The sequence below is a fragment of the Buceros rhinoceros genome, unplaced genomic scaffold (genome assembly GCF_000710305.1).
Source record: "Buceros rhinoceros silvestris isolate BGI_N320 unplaced genomic scaffold, ASM71030v1 scaffold13350, whole genome shotgun sequence".
NCBI classification, from domain to species: Eukaryota; Metazoa; Chordata; class Aves; order Bucerotiformes; family Bucerotidae; genus Buceros; species Buceros rhinoceros.
Genome location: NW_010391365.1, coordinates 6,949 through 33,301, shown reverse-complemented (window position 1 = coordinate 33,301; position 26,353 = coordinate 6,949). Strand labels below are relative to the sequence as shown.

Here is a 26,353-nt window from a genome sequence, read left to right as displayed (position 1 = left end):
CACTAACTCTGTAGTAACTTGCTGTCAGCTGGAAATGCTTGTACGCACTCAGAGGGATCTCCTTAGAAATGAAGGACACCATATAACTTAGCTGATGTGTACTTAGCTCTACAGGAAAAGGAAATTGGGAATATTTTAAAATTTCAACCTACAACCCACGGTTCTAAGGGATCAAAAAAATTTTTTTAAGAAAAAACCCCCAATTGTTCTGAGATAAAATTCACTGTATGGGAATTTACCTCATTACAACTAGGGTTGAAGGATACTGCTGCAGGATGTTTAAGGCTTTGTCTAGACAAGATAGTTAAGTTTAAGTTCAAACTTACTCTGTGTTTAGATGTTGATGCAGCTCTTAAATTAGCTTGGCAAAGCTCGATCCAGCAGAAAGTGTTGCCAAATAGATTAAAAATAGATTATATTAACTTGTAAAAATACATACGCAGCTAGTTGAATGCTGTTAAATCAGCTGTGAATCTGCTTTTTCTTGTGTAAGTAGAATCGTAGCGTTTTAATAAATGCCTTGGGATGGATTTTTTGTGGTTTATATAAAAGGAACTCGCCCCAAAAGTATATGGACATCCACAGCAATAACGTGCTTCTCTTCTGCCTCCAATGCTTTTAGCTTCCTCAAATCCAGAAGTTATCAAGATCAGTTCTGTGTTGGATATAGCACCTAAGGTGGAAGAATATTACAGCAAAGGTTATGTCGTAGGAGCTGTTCATCCTATTATACTACCAGTTGGACGTAGAAGGATTTTCCCTGCAAGTCACATGTACCGAGTGGTTCTTTCACGATTAAAATTAAGGTAACAGTGTAATAATTTGAATACATTGAGGCATTAATTATTTAAGCTGTTTGTAAGTGGAGTGTTCAATATGCATAATTTATTATCAACTCGAAATGAGCACCTCAGAGAATGAAGTAACTGTTCCTTGTCTAGAAAGGTGAGCAAGTTAGTAATGTTTTTTAATTAATGCTAAGCACACAATAGGCTACTGTTTACTTTGACTTAGTACATGTCCAAACAAAAAACTGAAGCTGCTTATCATAACTTTTGGGTAGATAGATTGTCGTTCACCCTTTTAATACATTTTTATAATAAAGTATCACGAACCTGCAGCAAATACATGGTTAAACAAAACACTGGGAGAGTAATAAGCTGCTTTAAATTATTTTGTATGTGTTTTTTCTTTTTCATTTTAAAAATTTTCATGTTTTCACTTTTCCCATAACAGCATTATTCATGGAAAATTACCTATAAAGTGTGAATTAGTTTGTCAGAGATAGTTTATTGTTCCTCCTTAATGAGAAGGAAATAATCATTCTGTGATTGGAGGCTGTACGAAGCTTGGTTTTAACACTGAGGGAGAGTCAAGAGTTGGGCTTTATGTTCCATCTTCATAATCTTGTTTATTGTTCCTGTTTTCACTGCATTGTAATCACCACATGATCATAAAGAAGCTGCGCTAAAATTTTGCCATTAGTTCCCTTCCATGCAAAGAAAACAACCTTTTGTTTCTACCTTGAGTAACTAGAAGAGTGGATTTCTTACTGCATTAAGAGCCGTCGTGCTTCCCCTTCTCTCCTGAGTCCTAGTGAGATGCACAAAGCTTCTTCTATTTTCTTTTGGGAGACTGGAAGAGTGAGTTGGACAATGCTCCTTGACACTCCTGTCGTGCCTCTGTAAAACATAGTTCATTCAAGGGAGCTTCTCAGATGCTTTTCTGAAGCCCAGTCCATGGTATTTGCTGCTCATACAACTTACCTTTATAAATCCAACTGCGAACAAGGTGAGCGGTGTGGATGTGGGGCATATGCTTGAGTAAGAAAAATGGAGTAGTAGCTCTCCGGAGCTGAGGCTTCTGAGAGCTGATGCTGCCAGCGTACAGCTCTTGCAGCTTGCCTTGTCCCTGTAGATGTGGGATCCTTGAGAAGTTGTGTTTGAACCTCTAGGCTCTTGAACAGGTGAAAGATGAGCCCCTGCAGCCTATGTGTGAAGCTGTTGGGTGCAGATTCTCAGTTTCCTGGTTGGTTGGTTTTCCTGTAGGCAAAAACACCTTCTCTGACTGTCTGGAAAGTGAACTTTTATATTTGAGTGCATCTCACTGTTTCATTTTAATGCAAAAGATTGTGTGAAGGAAACATCAAGTAAAATCCCATTATATCGTTCGTACACACCAAAATTGTTGCCTGAGTAATAATCTGGCTTCAAGTAAAACATGATGAATACTGCTCTTTAACGTTAAATGAAAGTTAAAGCTTGTCGGATTCTCAAATCTGAGTGATTTAGACATTCCCTTAGACATTGTTGCTGTATTGTATTTCCAGTATTTGCCTATGTTGCATTTCATACAATAGCTGCAACTCTGCATTAGTTACAAAAACTAAACAGCAGCACGTTAAGAGTGTAAAAGCACCATTTCTGTTCATAGTATGTTCTCTACAAAACTGAACCTGTTTTGGTTTTGCTACATTTATCACTTAAATTTGTATTTTTTGCATTATCAGAGGTTTTGGGGTTTACTTACTACAAAAGCAGAGCTGTTTGTCAATAAAGCTCAGTTTCCAGAAGATCTCTGTTAACAGTCTTCAGATCAAAGTCTCATTAAATATTAATATTCTTACCCTGTCGTTGTAGTACGCAGTACCTGCCCCTTGGTGTAAGAATCGGAACGAAATGCCAAAACCCAATGAGTTCTAAATAAAAGTATGGAGAAGCATTGTCAGGATTTCATTCGTAACTATTCCAGGAGAAAAGAATTCTATATGCAAGCACTTGCCCACGTTAGCGGCACACTGCTGACAAAGCCTGCTTTCTTCCTGTGTTCCAGCCAGAAGCAAGCAGCACCCAGAGGACAAAGGCACCCCAGGCTGGTGATTGAGGAATGTCCTTTAATGTGTGAAACACTGACAAATGAGGTAGTGAAGGAGCTGCTAGAAAAGGTAACCGAGGGGGTTTTCAAACTTCTCTTCAGATTTGTGTTTCTACCGCATGTGTAAGTTATGTTTAGAGGGTGATGTTTTGTGGTTGGTTTTTTTTTTTACTTTTGAGTTTTAACCTTAGTTTATTTTATAGATGCTACAAAGCCTTTCCTTGGTGCAAAAGGAGTAATTTTTCTTCAGTAGTGGCTTTTTCTCACTTAGGACTTAGTACTGAACCTGAAAAGCTTTGGGAGACTGGCCATTTATACCACAGAGAGCAGAATCAAACCAAAACTCTGTCAGTCTTTAAATATGTTTGTACGACAGCCTTTTCTGGAATTAAAACTTCAAGGTTTTTAAAAATATATTATGTTTTGGGTTAAGTGTAAGGTGTTCCTGATGAACACAAATATATTCCGTTTCTAAGAAAGATTCTTTCATTCTTTGACAGAAATACAAAACGCACAGTAACTGTATGAAATATTCACTTGGTACAGCTTTTGAAAATACCGTGTATTTAAAGAAAACTAAACTCCCACTGGAATGCAAGCTGCAGCTGTAGTTCTTCTTGTGTTGTAACTTCCTCTGTGAAATTGAAGACTTGACGAAACAGGAAACCATTGTTATTACAAGAGTCAGAGTGATGTCTTCTATGTTAGTCGCCAAGGAAAGTAGTAGAGGAAGAAGCATGTTGTAAATCTTTAATCTTTAAAATTATCACAGAGCTTTCTGACACTTCTAAATGCCTCGTTTCAAAGTTTTCAGGTGTTTCACAGTTAAAACGGGATTCCATTACCCGTTTGTACTATAAGTGTGTTGCCAGGTTGGTTGCATACTGTGCCAGACAAACATTTAAAGGATAAATATGCTTGAAATTAGCAGTGATTCGGTCTCGCAAGCCAATCTGGTACAGAAGTACCGTCAGCTATTTTGACCATTATTCACTCTGATTAATAGTTGATTTGAGTTAACTGGGTAGAGGTCCTTCCCTCTCTGCCCTCACTTAATCCAGTACTTCCCAGGGGACTTCTTCTTTCTGAGCTGGGCTTTCTGTTATTTTCCTGGAAAGACTTTATTTCCCAGGGCAACTAGTAGCACAAGGTGGCAGTGGGATCACCTTCCTAAATGGCAACACTCCTTATCCTTCTTGCCCTCTCCCTGAGAACAGACACTTTGCACAAGTGGCGCATATTATACTGTTGTATTTTGACACTTCAGTACAGAGAGAAAGACCTGCCACTGGGTGAAAGCAGAGTTAAGGGGAGTTTAATTTGCTTCTAGCTTCCTTCTTCCTCTGCTTCTTCACTATCCTCAGTAGTAATGAGGCTGAGTAGCCTCTAAGGGAATCTGGGGATAATGAATCATGACACATGACAAACAGATATTTCTGTTGTATTAGTGGGTGTATTAGTAATTTCAGTGTGACTGAGTATCACGTGTTTAGAGAAACAGTACTCTTTACTGCACCAGTATACCGCTTATCACAGTGACACAGCAAGTAAAACACTTGGGATTTGCTCTAAACGAAGGACTTCGGATGAAGTCAGTAGCAGTGTGAGCCACCTTTCTTGGCCCAAGTCCAGAGACGTGCTGGAAGACTTCCATTTTCTTGGAAACATGGGCAGAATACAAAGACAAGCCACCCTTCTCGAGTACAGGGTTGTGTCTTTATGTCCCTGAAGATCAGCAGTTTAGTTAAACAGAACAGTATGTAGAAGGGGGTTGGGTTTTTTTTTTTTTAAAGTTACATGCAATTCTAAAATCACCTTGCAGTTAAATTTCTGTTGTAAATACAGGTTAACGGAGCTGCTAAAAGAGGAAAGAAGTTCGTGGGATTTGTAACACAACATTTTCCTCAACCTAAAGCCTGTAATGGAGCAAGTGCAGGTGGAAGTGCAGACCTGGAATCAACTCTGGGCAGAAGAAACAGAGAATGCAGAAGGAAGAATTCGGATGAAAATTTTAAAAACTGGAATGAAGGGACACTGAGTGGTCACTCATCCGAGAGTGGGATGGAGGAGGAGATGCAAGGAGAAAGCAGTCTGTTACCAGATTTCCAATTTGGCAAAGAAGTTGGCCCCGATAAAGCACAAAAAGGAGATGGTAATACACACTGCTGGTTTATTGCAGAAATAAGATATTGAGCTGTTGTTTCAAAAAGGTGTTTGGAAAAAAATAACGGAACTGCATGTTCTGTTGCATCAAATACTGATTTTGGAAGCTACATTTTCCTTAAATGCATACGTATTTTTTTAGAAGTTGTCAGTTGAAGAAACAGAAATATTTACCTTGTGCTCTATGTATGTGTGAACTGTGGTAATATACTAAAATGACATTTTAGTTTTCTTATAGAATGTTATAAACATTCTGTGAAAAATCTTGTTTGCAATTTAAAGAAAAGGGAGAAAAAACCCAAGCAACTCCCCAAAACTGCCAACAATGTAGTTGTGACTTTAAATATTTAATATGTGTATAACAAATATGTGGCAGTAAATCTTTCCTTTTAGAGGGATGCAATTGTTTTAAAAACTGTTCCTAAACACACGTAGTTGTCACTTATTCTTAGTATTAAAACATAACACACTCTTGGAAATCCATTCTTGCTTATGATTCCAGTTTTAACTCTTCCAAAACTGCCCACAAAGAGATCCCCTTCCAGCTAGAGCTGTAACTTTACGTGCTTTTCTACCCAATGTACGTAACGAACAGCAAACTAACCCGTTCATAATGGATTGTCTCTAGTTAACGTGCCTTCGAGAAGCATCGTGAGAAAGATAATTTCAATTAATGCATTGACCATGGAATCATGAGGGTATAATTGTACAAAATGAATTTACACAGAAGAAAAATAAGCAGAAAAAGTTGTATAGGAAGGAAAAGCGTCACTGAAAAATGTTAGTGCTGTGGTGGAAAACTTGATTGCAGAAGAATCTGAGATACTTGGTGTAGTGTGTGAGAGAGATGGCCTGACACGATGACTTCTGATACTGAAGCAGTAAGATGTCCTCACTTGCTAGAAGAAAAGGTGGAAAGGAGGAAGTAATTTAAAGCCTGAAAAATAATGCAGGACGGTGTTGTGTAGGAAGGAGGCAGCATGAAACCACCATGACAGATGGCGTTTTGACATCATAGTGTCTTCCCTGCTGCACCAGATACGTTGTTTTAATTGTTCTCCAAAGCGATCTTTGCAATTAGGAGTTAAGCATCCTCTCCAGTTTGTAGACTGTAGGGATGATGACTCCAAGCACTGAAATAATCAGGGTCCCTCTTATTTGTAACACTTGAATTAAAGATGTTCTTGTATAACTGAGCCTTAATGTCCTGATCTGTTAAAGCTTAACTCTTTCCTTACAGCTTGTAATAGGGGGTTTGCTCTGTGTAGCAGAATAGAAAAACTGTGTCTGAGTTCTAGATTTGGGGGTCATAAAGTACGAGTTTTGTCTGTAAATACACCGCCTGCAGAGGCAAATTTCTGATACACATGAGCAATTGAGTACTTGTATTGGGAAACTTCATTATTTTTTTTCTGAAGAACAGACATGAAAGTGATCTCAGTTTAGGTCATGGGAAAGGAAATGAAGGTTTGTCAGGATAAACACGTGTATGCTAATACAGCCAACTGTGTAGGTAATAAAATAAAACTGCGTAGAAAGGAGAGTCATGTCCTACTGATAGAGTTCAAAATTTTGTCCTGAATTTACTCCACCTTATTCCAGGCATCTGTAAAAAGGCGTGTGTGGATATGCAAGTTTTGTACGCTTAACTCACTCATCGGTCATTGTGGCAGAAACCCCAGTAGGCAACGAATTATACCAGTACTTAAGTAATCTTCAGAAAATAATGGGTAAAAATCAATACTGTACAAGCATTCCTAGTACTCAAAAATTTAGAAAATTACCTTTAATCTTCAGTTAATAGTGATTTCAAATACTTGTAATCAGAAGTTCCATGAGTAGCAGAGATGAAACCTGTTTCCCCCGGGCTCAAGCTGAATATGTTCGCATGAGGAAACAATTCTTAAAACTGTTGCTTAGAATTAGAAAATCGCATTGAAATAAGATATTAGTAACAGTTTTAGCTTGGGGTGTTGTCTTCTAGAGGTTCATTTTTCTTCCTTTTACTTTTCTTAGACAAGCTATATACAATCTTCAACGTTTTTGATGATGATTCTACCTGCTGGACCTATCACGAGGGTGTTTTGTCTATGAAAGTAACAAGAAAGGGGCCAGTTATTAGTACACTGGAAGCAGACTGGCTAGAATTAACCACGTTTTATTACAAACAAGGATTGTCTTTAATCGATTCTTTTGTACACTGGGAGACATCTAAAGGTGAGTACTGCCCCAGAGTATCATGAAACTCTTGCTTGTTTATGTAGCACTACATCATTTGCAAGAAGTAGATAATGTTTTGCTTGTTGGTGTGAAGGTCAGTATGTAACATGTTCACATAGTCATTGTAAATTTGTAGAATCTGATATCTGAAAAGGGAATAACTTGTTTTCTGGGCAGTTATAGCTCTGAATAATTGAAATTCCTGCTTTGTTTTATCAAATGGAGGATTTCCAAAGCAGCAAAGTAGTGTAGCATTATAATGAAAGAAAGCTTTTGTGCTAGTTTTTTTTTCTTTGTTTATTTTTTTTTTTTTTTAAAGGAAAAGATAATGGGAAGAAAATCATTAGATACCTGTTTCCCTGATGTTCACATTCTGCTGCTCACTCTAGATACTGTGCTGCACTCTGAATCTTTTTAATGAGACACAACAGTACCTTGAGTTCTCATTGTTCAGTGCTTCCTACTTCCTCCAGCTCTTTGCTGGACTTAAATTCTTTCCAAAACAGCCAATTGCATTAAAGTTCGAGTGTTGATCTGAAGTTTCAGGATGTTTCTGCAGGTCGTTCTGGTCAGATGTGGAAACATGCAGAAAGTATAGAAATCTGGTTTGTCCTTGCCCTCAGCTGTAGGCAGATCTTCCAGGACCTTTTCACATAGCTGGGAGGCATCTTCCCTGGTCCTTCCTGTGTCCTGTGCTTTGCAGCAGGGATCTGCCAGCTCAGTTAATGCTCAGATTGTTACAGTGGTAGATCTTAGGGCTACAGGATTTTTCAACTTTTTCCCTTCATTCTGCCAGTTTGAGATCAATGTCGGGTTCTTGTCTGGGGAGATCCCACTAGCTCTTTTGCAGTTCCCAGCCTTTGTCCTCCTATGAACAGACAGAAGCCTGTGGCTGAAGTATTTTGAACTCTAAAACTCTCTTGTTGGTAAAATATGCCATTAAGAGATTCATTTCCATTTGAACTGACTTTGTCTGAAAGCCAGAAATTAGAAGTGTTGCAAAAACCAGCATGTAGCCACTGTTGTGTAATTACTTGAAAATAATGTGAAGAAAGTGGTAGCAATCTAGTGTAAGGGCAACAGACCAAGAGAGTCTGATGGAACAAATTGTTCCAGAATTTATTAGTTATTGTAATAAATGGTGTATGATAGCAAATTCAGAATTTATACTTCCGGTTGGATTTGTTCTTGTCTTGCGTGTAGTAAGTGAAGTTGGTGTTCAGTTAGAATTGCTTGTGGTAGTTCAGTGTAAGCAAGCAAAACTCAGGGCTGCAGTGGAGAAGAGTCTTTTAAAAAGCTTGAAAATGTTTGAGACCTTAAATTTTTGCAATACTCAGGCTGATTATCAAGTGCGTTAGTTTATTGATGTATGCAGGTGACTTTCACAGGTGATTTTACATCTGCTTACTACATGAATTGGACAAGGAGGATAGAATTACTGGGGGTTTGAGTAGTCTCTGTTCTTACTATGTGCCTGATTTAAAGCGTTTTCTGGTATGCTGATAAAATAATACACATTCGGCATCCCCTTTGCAAGGCCTGCTTTAGTGAAGGGCTTAAATTAAAAAAAGAAGTTTAAAACATAAAGTGTTTGGAAGTCAGATGATGTGGATTTGTCAAAAAACAAACCCTGAAAATAATGAGAATTCTCTTAATTGTTCTCAGTACTTTAGTTTTGAGTGTGCATTACTGAATTTCTGAAGCTCTGCAGTAGATCTAGTGATTGTCAGGGGAACTCAAAAGCATCAACATCGCTATATTTACCTCAGATGGAATTTGGTAGCTAGTTCCCCTCCAGCTGCGTGTTTTCTGCACATATACGGTCTAGTGGTGCAGTTTGGTCATCTTTTTTTGCTCGTAAATTATAATTCCTATCTATTGAAGTCAGTAAAAGAAAAAAGTTTCCTTCGAGGGGAGAGAGATGAGAAATCAGGCTCTTAGTTTTCAATACAGGTTTTTATAGAGCTAGAAAATAACTCTCTGGAGATAAGTTACAAATTACTGCGGGGCGGGTTTGGCAGCTGCTGAAATTAATCTTTGCAGCTGTTGTCCAACAACAGTTTTACAGCCTTCCCGTTTCCAGTGTCTGCTCTTCTCTGTCAATAACTATCTGATCTTTACTACCCAGGTTATGACTTAGGGATTTCATGCTGCCTCTTTGCAGCAGTTGGTGCTTCTGCTTCAGCCCCGCTTGACTGATATGTCAGTGTTTCACTTCTGTTCATGGGTGGGACACTGCCGAGCCAGTCTGGATCTAGTCAGACTAGTAAGACATAGCTTACTATGTGGACGGAATCTGCAGCTGATCAAGTGTCTGTAGCCACAGTGAGAATTTAATTTAGCTGCTGAGGTCTTGAGTGAAAAATGCTTGTTCTTGAGGTGAATGCTGAAGAGTTTATAACCAGGTAAAAGCTGGGCACCCAGCAGAGGTAAAGCTAAAATGCTTTTGGGAGGAGAAAAAGTATTTAAGTGCTTGCACTCATTACTAGAATTACTTCTTGTATGTCTGCCTGTACACCCATTGTCATCTTTACCTCACTTTTATTCCTTTTTTGAGATTGTGAGGTGTCTTTAGCAGTAGCTATCCTTAATACATCTTTAGTGAAATGAGCAAATGAGTTGTTTTAATAAAAAAAGTTTAAAAAGGCTTCCCAGTGGCTCTTAGGAGAAGCAAAACCAGAAAATGAACCCGTATTTGATGCACAGCTTTAGTTTGGGCCAACCGGATACTGTCAGGCTTTCACAAGTGAGTCAGGGAGTTGTGCTCTGAAACTTCCTTCCCATCAGGAATCTTACTACAATTACTTGAGTTGCAGGCTCTTCCTATGGCCACTTATGCATTTACTTAAGTAGCAGTAGCTGGGCTTTGTGCTTCATGCTTCATTTATCTTTGTGCTGTCTCCCACCACAGCAGAAGCCATGCTTACTGTCAGGCATGCAATATCGAATAAAGAGAGTTTGCGCCCATCTGTTGCCCTCCAGGAAACTGGAATTCAATTTGAGCATGCAAGTGACGAATGCTTTTGAGAAAATGAAATGGTTCGTATTTGTATAGGAAAAGGGAGGTTGAGTAGTAAGTTGACTTTCATTCATCAAGTTGTAGCTAGATGTAGAAAGAAACCACAAATTTGTGTTGTCTGCTGTCTCAGTTCATTTTCTTTGAGGCCTATTCAGAGAGGAAAAACCAAGCCCGTGTGTACATACCAGTTAAGATATCCACCGAAAATGATATTTCAGTTTATATTTGTCTTTATGTTCACAGGTGACTATGTGCCCAAATCTTTAGAAGGAGTATTTATTTATGAAGAAGAAGGTGCTGGGGTTCCAGGTTCTAACAGGAAAGGAAATGATGCGATAGTTGTTGAACAATGGACAGTCATTGAGGTAAATCCACGATTAGTTAGCAATGCTATTTCCTACTTAGATTCTTCTGTGTTTTTTCCTTGGAATGCTTGTACCAGTGTTTGATAAACATTCCGGATGATTTCTTGAAGCTACCCACATAAGCATTTTAATATTATTATTGCTATGGATTAATGACGTCTGAAAGTAACTCTTGTTGTGGGAAGCTTCTAATTTAGATGTGAAGTATTCAGGTTGTTACATCAAGACACCTGGTACAGTGTTTAAAAAGTTTTAGGCATTAATTTAGCAACCCATCAAGTTTAAGAAGTGAGAGATTCTTTGGATGTCTTGCCAAATTGGGACTCCTATCTAAAGTTAGTATGTTTTGTAGTCTTGAACTTTTTGAATTATTCTCATTGCAAATAGTGAATCTCCACCAAACAACACAGTTTGATGTAATCTTGAAAGATTCTCTCTTTATGAAGGGGAGGAGAGTCACTGTAATTTGTGTAGAAATGCAAATAAAACCTGTGCAGAGTCTCTTTACTACTTTTTATAATTATTAATGTAGGGATGTGAAATTAAAACAGATTATGGACCTTTATTGCACACGCTGGCTGAGTTTGGATGGCTCCTGACCTGTGTCCTGCCTACACCTATTGTACGACATGACAGGTACCCAAACAATGGATTACAGCATTTTTGGGGTATACATCTCAGAATTCTCAAGTGATTACTTGCGTACTTAGAACTGCGTGTAAAACTTGAGATGTAAGTAGTGTTATGGTGGAACCTTTTTTACCGCATTGTTCTAGGACTGCTGACTTCAGTGAGTTTCAAACTAGACTAGTAATCCAAAACTTAAAATTCCTTGTTTAGAAGTAAACATTAAAGAATTTATTTAGCTTTTCATCACTGACCCAGCCCCTGGCAACAGGTTTACTCATATGCTTCAAGTTTAAACAAGTGTTGAAATGTGTCACTAATTTGGGACTTGGGTGACTGACTGGTTTAGTCTCTGTAAGAAGTCATGTTGTCACAAGACAGTCATGCAGTATTTATTGCAAATTAGGGAGGAGAATGTGCTAATCCAGCAAGTTATTGAGCTGTTTCTCTTGCGCTTTAATGCAGATATTAGGGTTCGTTTCAAATATAGCACCAAACTACTGGATTTCAGTTCTCTTACTGTAATATTTATTTAGATTACTTGAGGAAGTTTTACATGAGATATAGAGCATCCCGGTCTACTACTTAAAGTTCCAGGTTTTCTTTCTTTTTTTTTTTTTCCAACCAAAAAAAATACTGTGCTTTTCCTCATGGGATCAAGCTAAAAAATGGAAAATGAAACACTGTGTTAAGCACACACCTCTTTTATCACTTTTTTTTTTTTAATTGGCCTCCTGTGAAAATAAGATTTCTGAGATTTGGAAACAAACAGACATCCTGAGGCATGACTTGGGTCTCGTTAATGACAACGGGAGTGGGTGACTTGAGTAATCTTTGGATCCAGACCTCACTGCGTTAAATGAAGTCATCATGAAAAAGAATGTGAATGAAATGCTCTAAGAAACCTGTTCCAAGAAAGTGGAATTTTGTTCAAGTGATTTGACATAGTTAAATCATCTCACCCATGTGAGAAGGAGGTTTTTCTGGTCAGGAAACAGGTGTTGGGATGTTTTTTGGATGTGGGGGTTTCTTTTAATAGTTGATTTTAACCAACTGGTTGAAGGCAAAGACGGAAGTAGTTGTGGTAAAACAATATGGCATGTTCTCTTTTTTTTTTTTTTTTTTTTCTTATTTAAGGGTCTCTGTATGCTTTGTTTTCTTCTGAAATTTATGAAATGCTGATGCTGCAAAGCTCCTGCTCCAGGGAGAAGCAGTTTTCAGAGCATGAAACAAAATTAATGTTCTTTAATTCATTTCTTCAAGCTAAAGTTTGTAGTTGATAAGTCACGTTTTGTGTGCCTGCAGTATATATCATATACAGCTATTAAATTTTCTTGGGGGAAAATTAAAAAGGCCTGTGAACAAGAATTCCTAATTAGGAATTAAGAATTCTGAATCATCCATAAAAGAATGTGTTTCTGTCCTGACAGGCTAAGGAGTGATTGATAAATACTATTTTTAGGTATTCATGTTGGTATTTAGAGAGGAGAAGAAATTCCTGGATGGTTACGATGTGTCCGATATGAAAGATGGCCATTACTGTGGTGGAGGGTTATCCTAGGAATGCAAGTTAAACGTCTCAGTAAAGAAGGACACGCTATGCTGCTGAACAGCTGGTCTTTTCCCAGACTGGTAACTCTGACCTCAAAACCCAGCCTGAATATTAACAGCCTTCAGAAAAAAACCAAAATGAGCAACAGCTTGGGATGATCCAGCAAAGTCGTGTTTTGATATTAATTTTTAGAAAAGAATTTGTGTAATGTATATAAAGAAAATCTTATCTAAGAAGGAAATGTTAGCAGGGCAGCCTGCTCCCCATTTTTATTCAGTGTTTTGCTCTATTCTGTGTTTCTCTTCTCCCAATTTATTGCAAAACTTGCCCTCATCTCGGATCTTCTGTGATCTGTTCCTAACCATCTTCCCAGAGTGGGGATAACAGCTTCTGGGGTGTAACAGGATTGTCAGGCACTGAAATGTTTGGGTTTTGTTTGGGTTTTTTTTACCGAAGAAGTAGACCAAAAAAGAACCCAAGATCCACAGTAACATTAGTGACCTGAATGGTCCCCTGCATTATATTCACCCTTTACTAGGTAAATTTCTTCGGGACAAAAATTTGATAGTAATTATGCCAAGTTCAGAAGCTATATAGCAAGGATAAAATTAATAGTCCTTTTAGGATGTAAACCTAGTGAGTGGGGGAAAAAAAATCTAAGATACTTTGCTGGTAACATAGTGCTACTGCAGTTACTAATATGATATTATCTTGAGTTTGTAGAAGTTCTTACATGTTTGTGGTGTAAATATAGAATTATTTATAAGGATTTAAAGTTTTTCAGATCCTTTAAGCCAGGAGACTTTTTGTCCCAGGCTGGTGTCTGTCCCCTAACTGCAAGCCCAGGTGCTGTGCTGTTCCAAAGTAGTGCAAAATGTTATTTTGGGAAATGCAAAAAAACCTGAATGGGTTAAAAGAATTTATTATCTTGGTAACAAAAAGAGTCTGTGTTGCTCTTCTTCCCTCTTCAAAGGAGAGACAGGAAAAGGCTTCATCAGCCTTACCCTGCAGTGACCTTTATTACCCCTCGCTGATTGCTGTAGCCACTCAAAATGGGCAAGGCAGAGCATCTACGAGTTCCACAAAGCAGGCAGGCAAACGCAGTGCAGAAACGCTGAGTTTGTGGTTATTAATTTATTATGACAAACAGCTTAATCCAAGTTTTCAAAATGCCCCCACTTAGGAGGCAAAGAGGGGGTGTGGAAATGTGAGGGAAGCTGTGGACTGGCTTGCTGTAAGCACTTGTGCTCATTGAAATTCTGTGGAAATCCCACTGTCATTGAGTTCTTTGTGAATTAAGCTCATAGCCGCATTGTCGTGTGCGGCATTTTAATAAGGTCAGACTTAGAAAATTGTTAATTTACTTATTGTCTGCTCACCGTTGTGTCCTTTCTCTGTTCTAGCAGAATTTGTACAAGCTGTAGCTGAATGTTTGGGTTTTTTCTTTTCTCTGAAGGATGCAGACACTGTTACAAAATAAGCTGTAGGCACTTCCCCATGCCAGGGACTGTTCTGAGCCTTCTCACTCGGAAGAGAGATTTCCCAGTTGATGGTATCAAAACAGACACAACTGAGGCAGGGAGAGATACCTGGCCAAGAGGAATAAGGTCACAGGTTGATTTCCTTGTCACAACATAAAATTGTAAGACATTTTCTTTTGATGAGCGCATATAGTGAGGCAGGAACTCTCAGAGCAGGCAACTTTGTTAAGGGAACTAATGAGTTCGTTCTCCTGCCTTGGTTTTCTGCACAAGCTGGTGTTTGAGACAGTTCTCTGCTCTCATCCAAGGAAGAATTATTCCATGACCTGAGTTCAGCTGGACTGAAAGGGAAGATTGTGAACGGCCAAACATCATGAAACTATCACCTCTGTCTCTTGATCAGCTTAGTATGCTGGGAACATGCTGGGGTTTATACTTTCTCAGCACTTACTTCCAGAAGCTCTACTGGGGCAGGCTGTTAACAAGCTCTTCCCTATCACATAAGAACGGTTTTAATCCCTGATTTTTCTTGTAACAAGTCTCTAATGTTAAATACAAATTAATTCCATCAGTCCCAGCCCTGGCACGAAACACAAATCAGTTCTCTCAACTTTATGTGGCTGTTAAGATTGTGACACACCCATATTGAAGTACATGCTGACATGGTTTTAGTAGTTCTTTCCATATTGTTATGCATAACAATACTGTTTCCCAAGTTTCATACCATAAAGTACGGGGATATCTGAAGCTTTGGATCAACTGAGATTGGGCCTCTTTGTTGTGTTAATAGGTAACACAACAGATAGTATAGTAGGTAGTAATATGTTGCTGTGTATTTGACACAGCAGTGAAGATTAGGTGAAAGAAAGACTCTGAGGTTTACTTTAGACGTTAGGGTGCAGACTTTGATTAAAAGTAGGAGCTCTGGTACTGAAACTTTCAAGAGCAGGCATATTAAATAACTAATCAAAGTAATATTGATTTTCTTCTATGCATATTTCCACGTACAACACCTGAACCCAGCTCTATACTTTTTTCTGGTGTGATTACACAACTGTTCAGGAATTAATAAAACAGTTTGATGCTTGCTAGTCTGTCCTCTTTGCACTCATGGACTTGCATACACACAACTTACAACTGACTCTAAAAGGAATGAATGTGCTACAGTATCTATTATTGTCTTCAAAATTTCTTTTACTTTTTAGTGAAGGAAATCTGGCCACAAAGCAAGTCATTTTTCTTCAGAGACCTGTGATGTGGAATTCTGCTGTCCAGACACCAGAGGTGAGTAACAAGTTTATGGTATTAATACTTCATGTAATGGTTAGGTACAGAAACAAACCAGACTTCAAAATTAATGGGGGAAAAAGTGGCAGAAGAGGGTTTCACTTGAAACAAGTTAAAGGGCTTTTGCAGCTGAACTTGTGTTACTGTTTTTCTCAGCCATATGCCTCTTAAATTAAGCCTCAGAGAAAAGCTTAAGCATGCTAGAAGCCTGTTCTGTGCTAAGAAATTACTGTGTCTGAGGTGGACAAGGTTGGCTATGCTGTAGTGTTTCATTAGAAGTTTTCAGGAAGCCTTAAATGTTCTAATTAAAATCCTGGATCTGTTGCACATGAAAAAGACAATGTTTATTTTGACCTCCAAAACGTCTACCTTCACACTTGCAGAAGAATACAAGTGTCAGGCTGTGCAAGGGGCGCTGTCATCAGGAGGTTAACAGGGTAAGGGGGTGTTAGCTGTTGCTGCATGAAAATGTGTGACAGAAATAGAGGATTTAAAATGCCTGCAGCTGGACCTCGGCGGTGTCTTGTCCCTTTCGAGTGAGGCTCCTATAACAGTGGTTGTATGAAAGTGCTTTGACAATTAAGTAACTGGCAGTCAAGGTCACAGCAGTTAGTGCAGCTGTATAGCGCTGTAGTAAATCCAGCTGTGGCCAGAGGAGGATGCATGAACTACTGCTGGGCTCTTTTTTGCCAAGCCTTTCAGTGTTCCGTGATGGATTTTAGTTGTTGTTATTTCTATTTTTCAATGGCCATTCAACCTTTCTCTAATCAGCATGGCTTTCCTGAGGTAGTCTTAAGTACCTGTGAAACCTGTGGACATTCTCACTCCTGTCTAGCACCAGAGCAGGAACTTTACAGACTTTGTCATTTGTGGTATTATATACTCTTATCTAGTCTCTTCTTTCTCCATCTGTATATATGGTTCCATGAGTCTCTAAATTTCTTGCATTCATATTTATCTTCCTAGGTCTTTTTAACCCTCTATCCAGGCTGTTCCCATCATCTGTATCTTTCTCTGCTTAGTGTTTCTAAAACACACTCTCCCCTTTTTTTTGTTCTTCCCCAGGCTTTTGCTTACCTTCAGCCTAACTTCCTTCTCACTGTGTCCCCTGGTACTTACTACTTCCATGCCTGGAAGAACTGCATTCAACATGCACTTGAACTAAAGTCCTATTTTTGTCTGTACTGCCATCTCAATTCTGGGCTAGTTCTTGTATGCTATCTAGAATTTATTTCTTCATTTACAAAATCTGAGCTTCGCTTTTTTCTCGTCAGTCTTCTGTATAACATCCCTTGCCATTGACTTAATCCCCACTTCCATTCATACCCTTCTCTAAACTCTGCCAGTTCCTCGTGCAATTTTTTCCTTTCAGTTCCTTCTGTGTACTAAACATCTTCAGCCTGTAGCTCTTAAAGCTCCTGACCCCTGCTCTCATCCTGACTTTGTTGTGTTTACATTCTTTCCTAATACATTTCTGAAAGTATGTTTTGGAACATAGTTTTGATATCAGTACTGTAAATGTACAAAATGTTTTAATGTCAGCCATTATCAAATACTGTCATACTTTTCCTGATAACTCCCTAGTGGTTTCTAATACTCTGTATGAAGGCACGGGCTCTGATAGGAATACTCCTTCCCGGGTAAGGCATGTTATTTCTAACTACAAACATCTTTTAAAAGGCAGCATCACAACACGACTCAAGTTAGAATGGTGAAGACTGGAATTTGCCAAGAGATGCAATACAAACCAGTTCTGTAAAAACATTCAGTGTGAGGAACTGATGAGTCTTTGAAACGTGGTTTAAATTAAAAATAGGAAGCATTATGCTCATAGTTTAAATTCTCTGACCCAGTTGTGATGTGGTCAGCAGATTTGGTTCATACTAATAAAATGGAGTGTTTTGTAGCTATTATTTTACTCGGTTGTAACAGGAAGCATTTGACTCCAGTATTAACGTATTGGAAGTAAACAAGAAATAGCTGATTTGTAGCCGTTTACCGTGTTTAAAATCCACAGAAACTTAGTATCCAAATATGCTCTTTAAGTACCAAGGAATGTTTTACTTCTCCACCAGGAAATTTCAGTACACTGAGGTCATTTTAGCATGGGATAAATAGGTAGTTCAGGCTGGAGTGAAGCGTTTAGCAGACTAACATTTTCCTTCTGTTTTTCCAATTGTTTTCCCTCTAAACTTTAATCTCCTTTATTTCATTGCTTTTTTGCAAAATGTCTGAATTGGCAAACAGCCTATTACCTTCATTGCAATCTAAATCTGTAGATCTGTTAGCAATACCAAACTAGAATAGAATGTCATGCTCACCTTGCATTGAGTAGTGAGGTTTTAGGTGCAAAACAAGCTACTGAAATGTGAAAGCATTAACTTTTGCTCTAGAAACTTTAATACATATATTTTAAAACATCCCCCAGGTGTTGATGTACAGCTGTACTGATAAAGTTGTAAGAATTGAGGGGAAAACCTCTATCACCTGGTCTCTTATTCCCTCCTCTCTTCTGAGGAGGGTTTATCTTATGTCCCTCCAGCTCATCCCTCTGCCTTCTTGTGTGTTGGTGGGACAATGCATTATGACCCGGTCTGTGGTTTATGTAATGGTTCAGTGGCCTCCTGGATTAGAAAGGCTGTGCTGTCTCAGTGGGGGTTTTGTTTATCATACACTTTTGCTTTTCTAAGAAAATAGTTCAGAGGCGGAGATCCAAGATTGAACCACGCACTGCTTGAGGGTTTTCTGCTTTTTATCTTTTTTCCTTTGTTTCCCTTAGGCAGACTTCTCCATCCTCTTCCTGTGGCATCCAGGCAAAACTTGTTTCCTCCTGTTTCTCCTGAGGCAACACTATTTCCCTTTAGTCTAATTTCCCAACGTCTCCTGTAACAGCTTCCCTGAATGTGTTTCCTTTAGCCACAAGGGCCATTGTTTTTACTGCTTCAAAAGGTTTGAGAAAAAAACTTAGCAATCTATAGAAAGGGGCACAGAACTTGCTTGTGCTGACAGCAAGACTGTTGCTAAAACGATGCTAAATGCTCCATTTATTGGTAATGCCTTGGGACTCTCGGCATAGTCTGAGGGGTCTATTGTTTGCGTAAATCACAATCTGCCTACTTCTCTTTTTGATGTTGGCAGCCGTCGCTTCAACAAGAAGCATGTCAGGAGATCGCAGTGCTAATGTCAGACTTCTTTTATAGTGAGTTCTTCCTGTGCAGTGTCTCTTCAGACCCCCCCTCAGATGGCTGTGCAGGACAGCTGGTGACTCCTATCTGCCTAGATCTACAGTGTGGATTGAATGGTTTTCTCAAGAAACTGAGGAGGCCTCTGAAGGCCTTTATGGTCAGAAATGAAAAGATGGCAAAGTAAAGGCAGTCTAGCCACAAGTTGGATCAGTGGGAAATCTTCAGTGCTTTGAAGTGGTCAGATCATGCTCTTAAAGAGATCAATGTTGATGGAGTTTAAGTCATTTGATAAATGAATTAATCAAATCTTATCAGACTTATCATCTACCAAATACTGCACTCTTGTTGAAGCTACCAGACAGAACTGTGAGTGGGGAAGCGACTTTCAGAGCAGCTTGCACATGAGGGCACCAGCCTGGCATTGTACAAGGTGGCATGTAGATATGAGAGTGAAAGAGAGTGAACATCGGCTGGAGATTGTGGAGCTGTGTCAGCCGCATGTCTGGCCCTCCCACCCCTCCAGGCAGGAGGAACCTCTGCAGCTGAGAGGAACCCAGTAGCAGGAGCTGTGCCACCCTCAAGCATCCATCCCTGCAGAGCACAGGAGAGGGCAGCACGTATATGTGCCACGTAGCAGAAAGCTCAGAGTGCAGGTACGTTAGAGGTGTAGGTGAGGCACAGAAATCATGCTGTCTTCAAACAGCTGCTTTTAGCGTGGGTTAAGGCTTGTAAATCATCCCAGATCTCCCAAGTACTACATGAGAATCGAGCATTGTTGAAGTACTTCTTAACATTCATTTGTGCTTTCTTTAATCTCAGCTATGTCTTGTATCTTCTCTGTCTCCCTTGAAATGGATTTACAAAGAACAAAGCTGTATCCATTGGAGGTTTCTTCTCCAGAGGAGTTGATAGCTTAATCCAGCGTTAAATGCTGCCTTGTGTTAAAATGCAGCTCACATTAAGTCCGTTCATGGCTCAGTGCAAAGTGTTTGGCTTTTTTTGTCTCCTAAATAAGCTAACATTTAAACATCCCCTTGTATTGCAGAGGAAATCCTTAAGGCACGTTCTCGGGGAGGAAAAAGGCAAAGTCTCTAGCAGAAGTGTTGGATTAGACACAGCTACTTCTCGCCCTGTAGAAACTGGACAACCGCCTGATGGGTTTCACCTATCTCCATCAAAACAGTGCTGGGGCAAGGAGGGCTCCTCCCAGTATGGAGGCTTTCCAGGCTTCAGCAGCCCTGATGGAGTATTCAGGGAACTGGAGGATGGACAGTTTGACCAGGAAGATGGAGTCACTCAGGTCACATGTATGTGATGAAGTGAGTAACTGCATCAGATGGATGTGTACATAATTCACACAAATGTTTGGGTTGTTTTTTTTTAAATCATACTCCTTTAAATGCATTGGGATAATCCTTTGACTTTCCCCAGATTCGTTTTGTATTTTTGTCTGTTTCTTTGTTGTGTTAATCCTACTGTAGTAATAATACTACTGCAAAATACTTTGATGTTCTGTCTCTCTTTCATAGAGTATCTATGTGACTGGGTGCTCTGCTAACTTGTTAATGCTTTTGACAAGCAAGGAAGCAAACTCTGCAAAACAGCGACAGTTTGAATTGTGTAAGAGAGAAAGGGATGAGGATGTTTGATATTTTCCACAAGCTGGAGGAGTTTTTTGTTGTGTTTGTTTTTTTTTTTAAAGGGTGTTGTAAATAATGGTGGAGAAAATGAACTGTCTGGCTGTTGTTAAGTTTTAAATGTAATTTTCACTTTGAATTCAAAAGCCTAGAGAAATGTTAAATCTTACACTAGACTGTTAATAATTTAAGCTACATTCAGACTTGGTATATTCAGAAAACTGAACCCTCACCCTCTGGAAGATAACTTGCAGCCTGAACAAGTAGTTTGAGAACCTCACTCAGCAGCATTGACAGCACAACAGTGCTGCTAAGACATAGGAGGAAGAAGTAGGCTAAACCTAACAGGCAGTATTGGATCATAGACTATACACAAACATGTATATATTAAAATTCTCAGCTAAATGTTTCTCACACTGGGTAAAGTGTATCCAACTGCATCAAATACCAGAAAGAATGTTCAAAGGATGTGGTTGCTGTGCTTCCATCCTCGCCGTGGGGAGGAGCGGGGTGCATTAAGGGACACTAACACTGGTGGGGCTCTGTGGAGAGAGGCAGGAACAGGAATTACTTTTACGCTGCTCTGCAGAAAGAACGCAGGCAGAAGCTGCTTAATAAGCAAAATAACTCATAACAGAAAAAAAGTTACTCTTACTCTGATAAGCAGAGTTGCTTTTTACGAGGCGGGGGGGCAGGGGAACCCCTTTTTTTCTTGCGTGATTGTCATAGTGGGAGTTTGAAATTATTATTAGTTTGGGGCTGCTTCCCAATTTCATTATGAAATTTACTTTTCCCTTTGAAGAGCAACTCTGTTTGTAGCAGGTTTGGGAGGTTTTTAAAAAAAAAAAAAATATGCCCAGCCCTGGAGCTGGAGACATTCCTTCTTTTTCCTATTGCATATTGTTGAAAAGGGCAGTTTCTATTTTCTCACTTGAATTTCTTAAGAAGGCTGGCAGCCTGGCAAAATAGTTCTGTGACTGTTTTCAGAACCAAATACTTGCCAGTGGAGCAGCAGGAGGGCTGTGCATGCTGCAGGGAGCGATGCGAGCGCAGGAGTACTTGTGATAGTGGGCATGGGGAGAAACCCGTTCCTGCCAAGGCTTCTCCCCCTCCTTTCCCACCAGCACCTCAAGGTCGCAGATGTGGGGCACAAACCTCATGTTCATTCCCCGTCTAAGAGTGCCGTGTGGAGGAGGATCACACTGCTGATGGGGAGAGTGCTGGGCTGGAGGGTCCACCTTGCTGATGGACTGGGTGTTCCCTGCAGAGCCCGACGAAGCCACTGCTTTTTCCTGCAGCCCTCTACTCTGTGAGCAGTGATCATGGTCGCACAGTTAGCAGGGATCTCCTCCATGGTACACAGACGTGGAAAAAATTAGGAGAATACACATTACATCTGTCTCTGGCAGAAAGCATATTAAAAATGGGGTAACAGCTGGTCTTGCACAGCTTGGAACACATTGCTCTACTCCTAAAGGTATTTTTGACGAGTTATCCAAAACTCTTGTGTGTGTAACTTTACCTACTGGCTCTCCACACACGTCAAACCTGTAAAACCAGCTGAAATTGGTCAATAAAACCTAGGAATTCTGAATATTCCAAGTTAAGGCTTTGAAGTATATTAATGAAATTACCTTTTATATAGCAGTATCCCTGTGTAAGATAGTTAACAGCACTGAATCCTAAACCAAACCTGAACTACAACTATTTAATTACAATGTATAAAGTAATACATTGAATGCAACTCATCTTTCTAGAATACATTCATTGAATAAAAAGAATCGTTTCATCCCAGATCTTTTCATACTAACTGTTGAGAATTCAGAAAATTCAGATAAATTAGTATCTTCTTTTAAAACAACTTTTCCCCTTACAATTAATGGGATGTATGCAAGGGAGATTGTTTTGGAACGTGGGCAGAAATTGAGTATGCTCTGGATGGCCACAGGAATGCTCTAGAATGTCCCCACTTTTAGCAAGAAAGGCTTTTCTTCTTCGGATTAAATAAAGCCATATTCCTCTTCAGTAGCCCGGAGTTTTCACTGTGCTTTGGACCTTGCTTTGAAATCTCAGAGTTTTTCTTTCTAGTCCTCTCCATTCAGTGTAAATATGCTATATTGTTTCCTGTGAGGTTAGGGACAGATGGTTTCTTAATGCCATTTGTCTCACATTATGTGCAGTTGCCCCAGCTGTAGAAACATTATTGAGATTGTTTTTCCTAGAGCTCTATTGTCTTTCATCTCGCAGGGCTACATTTAGGCTGTGCATTGGGAAAAAATAAACTGCAATTCTTCACCTGGGAAAAAAAGTCAACCTGTCAGGAGCCAAGACAGAGTTCTGTAAAGTGAGTGGCATGGAGAGGGTGGCAGAGGAATAAACTCCTCAGCATTCTTTTTTTGATAGAAGCACTCAAGGGAATCAGGGAAGTGGTAAGTAGCAGTTTGAAACACATCCCTGTACCTGTTGGGCTGTCCGCAGACATCCTTGCTGCAGCACCCAGTGTACAAAACTACCAGGATTTCAAAGATGACTGAAAAATTGCTGAACGGCAAAGCACCACCCTGTTCTCTCTGCAAGTCACTGAACCAGGAGCGGTTGGACTGTGAAAGCTGGTCTGACTGGCTGCACGCTCCCCCTGTTCCTTAGGTCACTGTAAGCACCAGGGCTTCATCCCTGGTGGGCCTGGAGCTGCGTGTTCCCCTCCTGCAAGGCGTGCTTCCTGAAACCAGGGAGAGTAAGCTGCTTGCTCAGCCTGTGTGACAGAATTACTGACTTCAAGCGCTAGTTGAACGCACACCAAACCACACGTCTTCCTTGGGCACGGGTGCCGACACAAAGAATTGAAAAATTACTTCTAAAGCAAGTGAGGGAAAATCTTCTCTTTGGTTCTTTGTAGCTACAAATTCTGAAAGCCAGGGTCATTCTGGCAAGATTTTTTGTATACTTCCATTACAGAGAACACGCTCTGTTCACTTTTCACTTTACCAGGATGTATTTTACATGCTCATCTCTTTATTGAAAAAATTGCCAATCAAATTAAAAGCATGGATGCGTTCTTTGACAAAAAGTGCACTTACTTAGTCAGTGACAGGCTTTCAGTTAGGAGCCTGTGTGTCTGAAATGCAACAGAAGAGTCCCCTCCCTGTGTGTGACAGCAGAAATGTCCTGCCACTACTGGAAGAGAGAGGAGGCAGCCAACGCTCTTTGTGGTCCTCTGCAAAAGACTGTTTATACTTTCTGATGCTTAACTTGTGGAGAGGAAATACTTTTCTAGTGTTCACAAGAAGGAAGAAACTATCCACTGTAAAGAAAAAAAATGTATCTGTGTCCTGCTTGGGCAGAACCCCGGTCACCTGCAATAAACAGCTGCTCCGCTTGTTCCTGGTCTGTAAAATAGGGTTTTCTGTTTGTAAAGCTGTTTTCTCTAGTCCTGGTAGGAAGCTTCTCACCATTAAAAGCAGTTACCAAAACAGCTACCTGCTTCTTGGCTATGTCTGTCTCACCCTGACACTAAATGAGGTAGATCGGTGTATGCCTTTCCTCAAGCTGGCGTTACTCCTCTGCAGTCTGGTCTGTGAGTCTATACAGCTCACAAGGCTGGGTGCGTTGGGCTTGCAGCTGTCTTCTAAAAGTCGATTAGTTTATTTCTTTGTATAATCATCTTCTGAAGGGAAAAAGCTCAGGTTGCTGTTTTGACAATGCCGTGTGGCTTGTATCTGTGATGTGCTGTCATCATGTGTTTGTTCCGGTATCTGGAAGGGCCTCTTCTAGCTCCCCCTTAGTTTTTAGTTGTAGAACCAGCATTTTCTGATTTCAGATGTATAAATTTGAGCTTCTGGCTTCCCAATGCTAATAAGTGTTGTATTTCTCCACTTCTGAAAGAAGAAATACGACTTCACTTCACACCTTGTAGCAGAGATGGGGGAGCACCACACCGTCTCCTGAAAACACTCAGTTGCCTGCATTCTTGGACGACAGGAAAAACGGGAATAACTCGCCAAAATATAGTGGTATGGATAAAGAAACAGTTTAATTTTATCCTTTTTATTTTTTTACAATATAATTCAAAGACAGTCTCAGTTTCCCTATTATGTAGGGTCTAAATTAAACCTGTTAATATTTATTAGACAAATCAATGGTTTGCTTAGGCTAACTGAAGTTGTATGGTACCATTCAGGCACATGTGTGTACGCAGTACTCATGTAAACAACAGCAAGGGAAAATACAAGCAGTATTTCACTTAAGCCTCATGTAAAATGAGCTTAGTATAACAAGTTGACTTTACAGTGCAAATCTGAATGAGAACAAACAGGATTAAAACTTCCCGAGTTTTGTTTTGAAGTGAAACTCTTAAAGCGTAAGAGGAAGAAAAGAGGTTTAAAATTTTGATGCAGTCCTGAGCCACCTCATCACCTTCAGTTTCGTAGAGGAAACGTAGTTAGCAACACCAGTTACATGGTTTTGCATGTCCCAGTCACCACGGCCAATATAAGCACTGTACAAAAGAACCGCACCAGGAGTAGTCCAAAACCAAACGCATTTTTCTACCTCTGGCATACACTCCTCCTACCTTCAGTACAAACTTTAAGGTATCTACCACAGTCAAGGAACTCAGTCTATACAAGGCAAGGTGTAGCTAAGTGTATAGACAGTAACTAAAGCTACTTCCACTCAGACGTCTCATGCAATTACCCTGCTGACAATTAAACAGAGCTGCTGAGAAACGCAGCTACTGAAGTCCTTAAGATAGTGTCTCTCTTTTCCCATTGTTTAAATTCCCTTTATATCCAGGTGGTACAGCTGCTTGAGGTGTGCTTGATTCAGAGAAATAAAAACAGAATTTAAGGCATGTTTAGTATATTATGAAAAAGACTTATTAAAAAGAGGTGGACTCCCTTCTTTCCAGGTAAGCATAATGTAGAAAACAAGGTGTAGATTACAGAAACTGGTGGAGTTAGCCCATCCTGACCTGATTAAGAAATAAAAGAGGGTGCCTGGCAACTTCAAAGAGAAACAACCAGCCATCTTAAACAGCTATGCAAAATTCATCGAACATCTGAACACCGCTAGTGCTTTTAGACCCTGCACTCATGTACCCTCAGCCGTGTGTCTGCTGTATTCATCTCTTAACACGTTTAATTCTATCATTCTAGACATGACACAATTAAGCAGCACTCATGGAAATTGTCAGTTATTGCAAATCTGCAAACACAAATTGAAATAAACAGCTGATAGGGAACAGAAGCATGAATCCAAATCTTTCTGTCAAAGACTAATTTGGGGGAATGCGGAGAAACAAATTAATGTACGTTGAAAACATGGTTAACTCTTGCAAAGCATCAGGTTCAGTATTTCAGAATGCTTTTACTAGGAATACAAGCAAAGACTGTGCTAGGGTGTTTTGTAGTGTAACATGAATATTTATGAGGTATAATCTGTAAGCAGTTGCCATAAATATGCACAAGTATAAGCCATTGACTTTTCTGCCACAGTTATTCTTTAGAGAGGTCGTGGACTGGTGCACAGCAGAAGTCTGCCTTAACAGGGCAGAACCCGTCCCCTGCTGGACACAAACTCCCCTGTGACAAGTCCAGAAAGCATGTGAGGTGCATATCAAGAATATAAGTGTTCATGTTCAACAGCATAGTGACATTGTCCTTTTGGTATTACTATAGATCCTATTACTATTTGGATATACAGCAATGTGCACATCCAAAAGTAAATCTTCAAAGCCATCTTAAAAAAATAAAAGCTAAATTAGGAATAAACTACATTGCAAGAAGCTTCCTGCAGAATTATAGGTTTATGGTGATAATCTTTGAACTACAACTTACTATAGCTACTGTGTTAAAAAATGGCTTGCTGTGAAATCTTAATCTCACTTTTATCCCACCCAATCAGACACATCTTCAGGATTGTGATTCAATGATTGTTTAGCAGCAA

At 39.6% G+C, this 26,353-nt stretch overlaps 1 protein-coding gene across 1 annotated transcript; it reads left to right on the top strand.

Annotated features, from left to right (window-relative positions):
• Nucleotides 1-622: 622 nt before the first annotated feature.
• RFTN2 (raftlin family member 2) lies at nucleotides 623-20,296 on the top strand (the record flags this gene model as incomplete). The annotated part of the gene is made up of 8 exons (XM_010141506.1): nucleotides 623-806; nucleotides 2,833-2,944; nucleotides 4,720-5,026; nucleotides 7,054-7,254; nucleotides 10,520-10,641; nucleotides 11,174-11,277; nucleotides 15,507-15,585; nucleotides 19,819-20,296. Coding segments are annotated over 8 exons (1,379 nt in total), but the record flags the coding sequence as incomplete, so codon positions are not given.
• Nucleotides 20,297-26,353: the final 6,057 nt, after the last annotated feature.